The sequence below is a fragment of the Lipotes vexillifer genome, unplaced genomic scaffold (assembly GCF_000442215.2).
Source record: "Lipotes vexillifer unplaced genomic scaffold, Lipotes_vexillifer_v1.1 scaffold1569, whole genome shotgun sequence".
NCBI lineage: Eukaryota > Metazoa > Chordata > Mammalia > Artiodactyla > Lipotidae > Lipotes > Lipotes vexillifer.
Window position 1 is genome coordinate 276,040 of NW_006789285.1, and position 6,854 is coordinate 282,893.

The 6,854-nt window shown below is 39.7% G+C and overlaps 1 protein-coding gene across 1 annotated transcript in view; it reads left to right on the forward strand.

The window, feature by feature from the left end:
* Window positions 1–4,497: 4,497 nt before the first annotated feature.
* Window positions 4,498–6,854, forward strand: part of TMEM117 (transmembrane protein 117) — a gene marked incomplete at its 3' end in the record, with an annotated part of 87,469 nt that continues 85,112 nt past the window's right edge. The window contains exon 1 of the mRNA XM_007462454.1: window positions 4,498–4,774. Within this exon, the coding sequence (XP_007462516.1) occupies window positions 4,498–4,774 (277 nt within the window). The remainder of the gene's footprint in view (window positions 4,775–6,854) is intronic.

The following is a 6,854-nucleotide window of genomic DNA, read 5'->3' on the forward strand; positions in this document are numbered from 1 at the left end:
ATCTGAAAACTTTGAATCCATAGTGTCCACTCAGTAAAATACAGAACAGTACTTTTGTATAATCTTCCTTGAACTGGCCCCAAATTATCCTTAACTCTCCCAGGATACTCCCAAGTGCTCTATGTTCCAGCCACACAGAACTACTGATACATCTCTGTACCTGTCCCAGATTGCTCAGCTGATCTTCCCAACTTGAGTGTAATTACCCTACCTTCCATTTTTCCATTCTTAGCCTTTAGTACCAGGTGAAATACTGGCTTGTAGTAAAATGCATGACGTTTCTAATATCTACTCTAAATATTAGTCCCTCTAGAGTTGGAGACCATGACTGAAGGCCTATGGATTATCAGACAGTATATAAAGTTTCAACCTGTAGTTAACCATCATCTTTGTCACTGCTATTAGGTGGAAAAGCAGAGGCTTCCAAGGTATTGATGGTGGCATCTACCTAATGATGATATTATCAGGAGAGAGAATTGAATGGTGTGAATTAGTCTAGTTCTCAGAGGTGCAGTGTTCTCCCTAAGCAGAGTTGGAAAATCACAGAAAGAATATCAGTGATGCATCGCAAAAGGACAATCAGATCGACTCAACTACTTATACTGATGCTCAAAGGAGAAGGAAAAAATTCGAGGAATCCCAGTTCTTTCTGATCGTGCTACCAAGTCAGTTTGAATAGTAATAGTAGACTCATTTATCCTGCGAGTACTTTGAATCTTTTATATCAGTGGGCTTTATTATTAGGAACTTTCTAAACAACATGAAAAGGGCAAGATTTTGGAATTTATGTCTTCCCATGGGGAAGGTGTAGCGTAGAATGTTGAAGCCACGTAGCTTGGATTTGAATGCTGGCTGTGGCATAGGCTTGTTTTGTTCTGTCATGCAAGTTACTAAACTCAGTTTCAACATTGCTTACAATAGATTATCTCTTCATTGGACTGCTATGAAATTTAAATGAGATGTCTGTAAAGCTCATTAGCATGGTGTCGGCTATATGGTAAGTCCTGAATAAATGTTAGCCTTAGTTATAATGATAACAGTGCAGAACCTGGGGCTGAAATGAGACAGGAACTGTAGGGGTGGGCATGGGGTGTGTCAGTGCTTGTTCCTGGCTGAGTCATCATTGCAGTCTTTGGACTCAGCTGTTCTTCTCTTCCCTTAGTGGAAGGAACGGCAGATTGCTCTGCCTTCTCATCTCACCTAAAGAGGGGACTGATCTCCGCTCAGCTTATCCACTAGGTGCTTACTGATTACCCAGTATGAGCTCAGCACTTTGCTTGCTCTGAAAGTAAACAGCCCCTTCTCTGGGGACTTTGTGTTCTAGTGAGGGAGACAAACACATAAAAAACAGATCATTTCACTGTGATCTGGTAAGAGCTACTATAAAAGCACATTTATTTATGATAAAAGCTCAACTGTGAAAATTCAGAATTGAATTTTAAAAAATTAAAAAAATTTTTTAGACTGTGTACACAGTGGAGCATTGTCAATTTGAACAACCTCAATCCTGAATTGTTAACATTAGAGTCACCAAGTGGTTGTACTGATCATCAGGATGCTTTATGGGAACTACAGAGAGGAAAGCAGTTTTGGTGCTCTGGATAACAGGCCGAGATCACTTGACAAACTTTTGCCAACCTTGTGTACGAAGTCAGGAAGTGGAGATAAGCACAGGTGTTGTTTAAGTTATGATGTAGGTTTGGAAATTTGGGACCCTCTAGAAGACATCACTTCCCTTTAGTGTATGAGACAAGAATAAATAACCACGTTTAGCATAAAATAAAAAGACCAAATGATCCTGTTCACTAAGCTAGTGTCTAAGTCACTGAATCTAGTTAGGGGAGATGAAGACTAAGCTGTAAACACGATGGGAGCTATTTATTGCAACAAACACTTCCAGCTTTGTTGTCGTATATTAGATCAAGGGCTAGGAATGGATTTTGATTGAAGTGCTGGCTCATCCACTTGCTAGATATGCAAATTAAGTAGGCAGCACCTGCTCTGCTCCTTTGTATTCTTACCTGTAACATGGGAATGATAGTAGCATTCATAGCATGCTGTAGGAATTAGGATCTCTACTAGGGCAGGATTGTTGTTCAGTACTATAGTTCTCTCTCTTGAAACAATATAAATATTGGAGAGGAACAGCTGTCTCCAAATTGTTTGAATGTTGTAATTCAGTCTGGACATGTGGACATTACATAGCCCACAAAGCAAGGTTCCGAAGTTAACAACAACAACAATAAAATAAGTATATGCCAACTCTCCACAAAGCATTTATTTAAAAAACAATCAAGGTTATATGTAGTCAGTGTTCTAAATCCTGCTGCCTTGCTTGTGTGTGGGTGGGGAAGGGAGGTGGTGGGACAATTACACCAGAATTCCTCACTGGTAGGAGAAGCAATGTAGAAACCTGTTAACTTGTTAACTGACACCCCTGTCCAGTTCTGATGGGCATGTAGGAACTATTCCTGCTTCAAGACTCATTGGCCTTGAGGTGTTTCTATGTATTCTCTTCTAATAGTGGTCTTTCGACATTTCCAAAGATGTTGGCATAAAATCAAATTGACAGCTGACCCATTCTGACCTTCTAGCATATTGAATACTGTGAAAATGCATGATGTGTTTTTTCTTCATCACTTTCTCTGCTCTCTTTGGTGTGAGAACCACACAGGTCTTTGGGTGATGAACCTCACATAAAAAAAAAAAAAATCACCATTCCTTAGTGATCTGGGCTACAGATGCTGGGAACAGATATTTTGGAGTATTCATGAAGATCACAAAGGACTTGAAATTGCTTAGAAGGTTTATGAATCCAAGGCACAGTAACTATTTGTTGTGCTAAATTTTACTGCCAGTTGTTTCGTGTGTTTACATAGCTTTTCTAAAATAGCTAAGCCAAGTCTTCATTAGCTTAGATAGTGGGTTTACTTGACATTCATCAGGCCAGAATGCTGGACTGGAACTTGGGAGCCAGCCTTGGAGCCTATTCTCAGATCTTCCATTGACTTCAAGTTACTTCAGGTTTTTTACTTGCTCTTTGTATTTTTAGCCACGTGTAAAATGAGAATTTTATTATTATTACCCCAGGTTTAATCAGCTTTCTTGCGGGGAATAAAAGAGATGTAGCTTAGTCTGAGCACCAAATGGGCTCACCAAAACTGAACCCCAGAATCAGATAGACTGAAACACCCAGTCCCACACCTGATGGACCTAGACAAGCTTGTGTTCCTATGGGCAGGGTGGCTCCCAAAGAGGAAAGAGAGAGGGGTGGGGCCTGGACATCAGCATTTTAAGAAAGCTTCTGTACTCAAAGTGTACATCCACGTTAGGGCCTAGCCCTTTAGGCATATCACATATTTTGCAATGCCTCTGTGCCTTTGCACATGCTTAGATTGAGCATCCTTGCCTCCTTCACTGGGGAAAAAAATCCTACTGATCCCCCAACCTCCAATTTCGGTATGTCCTCCTCTGTGAAATCTTCCCCTTCCTCTTCACTTCCCACAAGCAGAGTTGCCCAAAAGCTCTCCTACATGCAACTACTCTGCCATAGACTTAGCTATTTCATGAACCTTATTCTGTGTTGAAATTATTTGGCAAGTAGACTGTGAACATTTTTTTAAAAGCCCACACACACACACATTTTTGTCAATGTGAAAAAGAAAAAAGAAAAGGTCTGAAAGTATATCCATCAAATTATTAAGGGACCTTAACTCTGAGGAGAGGGGTTTGGTCAGAGGAGGATTTTTTGTTTTTAATAAATAAATCAATACATTTATTTATTTTTGGCTGTGTTGGATCTTCATTGCTGCCCGCGGGCTTTCTTTTGTTTAGGGCGCAGTGCGCGGGCTTCTCATTGCAGTGGCTTCTCTTGTTGCAGAGCACGGGCTCTAGGGCTTAGGGCTTAGTTGCTCCACGGCACATGGGTTCTTCCTGGACCAGGGCTCGAACCCGTGTCTCCAGCATTGGCAGGTGGATTCTTAACCATTGCGCCACCAGGGAAGCCCAGGAAGATGTTTATATTTTGTTGATATGTCCTCAGTTTACCTCCACATTGCTTTAATTTTTAAATGATACATATTATGATTGTAACATAAAAATGATAATCTAAAAGAGGAAGAGTGTTGCATTATTATTATTTTTTTTGGCTGTATATTGCCTCCTGAGATGATTTTTACCTATGATTTCAGTCATCATCCCAATTTTGGGCCATGATCTGCCCTCTCATGTCCCTCCCTCTCCCCCTACTCTTTCCAATACTCTCCTTTCCTAAATCCCCATAGATCAGAGGTATGATGAGATGATGGGGAAGGGACAATCCTCAGTCTCAGGCTTGTCTTGGTGCCATAAATAGGAATAGGTCTTTTCCAAACACCTCTCTATTGAGCTGTTATAAATCTGGATGGATAACAGGAAGACAGAGACTACTTGTTTTTCTGCTCTAACCCTGTGTATCTTTTCTTATGCAGGTAAACTACGGAATTGAAGTTTTGAAGGATGGGTAAAGACTTTCGTTATTATTTCCAGCATCCCTGGTCTCGGTTGATTGTGGCTTACTTGGTGATCTTCTTTAACTTCTTAATATTTGCGGAGGACCCAGTTTCTCATAGCCAAACAGAAGCCAACGTTATTGTTGTTGGAAACTGTTTTTCATTTGTAACAAATAAATACCCTAGAGAAGTTGGCTGGAGGCTTTTGAAGGTGCTTCTATGGCTACTTGCCATTCTCATAGGACTAATAGCTGGCAAATTTCTGTTCCATCAGCGTTTGTTTGGTAAGTACCCATGAAATGTAATGTAGATAATTATTTAATTCTATACTCCAAGATAGAGCTTTGTTATTTCTAAATGCCAGTTTAGAATGCATTTCAGTTTGCCTTCCAGCAAATGTGCTGTTGTGGCTCTGGTTCTTCAACTGTTCTGTGTTTAATGTACTTTTCTATGGCCTTAGGAATATTAGCATGAAGTAAAATTAGTTCTAAACTTAATTTTAAAAAATGGTGTTACATCTAAAATGATTGTGTGTGTAATCTTATTTAAAGAAGACATGTAAATAGCTCTTTTTCCATAAGTAGCACTTAAGTATGATATCATAAAGGGTTTGTAAATCATAAAGAGAATGCTTCCATATCACATCACATTCTCATTAAAGTAAGTTAACCATTGCCCATATATTTACACATTTTGTTCATTCAGGGAATTAGAACAGGAACTCTTAACTTTTTCCCCTCATTTCTTTCTTTCCTTTTTTATTGTTTTTGAACATTGGCTTTAGAATGTTTATTTTGAGCCTGATCAACCACAGAACAGTATTATAGTAAGGAATCTCTTTGTAGTAAGCAACAGAAAAAGAGACTAAATTTGTTTAAGTTTAAAAGGTAGCTTACTATACGGGTATTGGGATATTTCACAGAGACCAAGAGTAGAATTTGTTTTGATAATTGGGATAATGGCAACAGGGGCTTGAATTCTACCAGGATCTTTTTTGTCTCGACTTCTCTCTCATATCTGCTTTATTCTCCTTTCACACTGAAGATCAGTTTACATCCGCTTAGAGAGTCTGGCTTGACTCTTGGTCCCAAGTTTAAACTCTTAGATTTAAACGAAGTTGACCCAGGTTGGGTGTGGTTCCCACCTCTGGCCCAATCGATTTTGGCCAGGAGGTGGGTGCAATTTATTCAACAAATTCACTGGTTACTTATTATTCACTGGTTATTATTATTATTATTATTATTATTCACAGGCACTATTCTAGACATCGAATCAAAAAAGCAGGGTATCTGCCCTCATAAACACATCCTACAGGAGGGAGAAAGGTTCTAAACAAATAAATGTATAAAATGCAAAGAGGTGATAAATGCTATGGGGAAAAAGAAAGTTTTAAATGCTACTGGGTCAATCAGGGAGAGAACTTAGCAATGAAACTTTGAATTTAGCAATTATAAGATCATAGGTGGCCTAGTGTGGGTATTTTCAGTCTAGAAGTTTGGTTAGAAACAGATGGCAATGGTTTAGGGAATGAACAACAAATATATATGCATACATACACATAATATATATATATTCTTCTCAATCTCTACTCCTCAAACTGTTGCCATCTGTTTCTATTGCATAAACATATAAAATGTACATATTTTATATTATAAAATATGTAGTTTCAAGAAATTTGATGAGGAAGTGGAAGAAGGAAATGGGAAGTACCTATACATGGAAAAAAGGCTAAGGGGAGATTTTGTTTTTCTTGTTATTTTTTATTTTTATTTTTTGCGGTATGTGGGCCTCTCACTGCTGTGGCCTCTCCCATTGTGGAGCACAGACTCCGGACGCACAGGCTCAGCGGCCATGGCTCATGGGCCCAGCCGCTCTGCGGCATGTGGGATCTTCCTGGACCAGGGCACGAACTCGTGTCCCCTGCATCAGCAGGCGGACTCTCAACCACTGTGTCACCAGGGAAGCCCTTCTTGTTATTTTTGATGATGGTGATTTTATTTGAGGAGTGAGATTAATTGATTTGCTTGTCATGGGGGAAGAAGCTAGACTGAAGTGCAGGTAAAGATATAGAAGGAAGACAGCATCTCTGAAGGTTGCTTTGGTCTGTGACTTAGGACACAGGCCACAAACAGTGGCCTTAGAGAGGACAGGAGGAGAGACCCCAGTTCCTCAGAAATAGTCATGAGTGAGATCAAGGTTGGTACTCTAGTAGGTACATTTGAGTTGGAGGAGTAGAGAGGTGAGTGTGCTCCCACCTGGTGATTTCTATTTCACTACGAGGAAGGAAGAGCTAAAGATAAAGATGGAGGGATTGATGAGCAAGGGGCTTAAGAAAGTGGTCCAACTTCGGAAGAGCTACTCTAG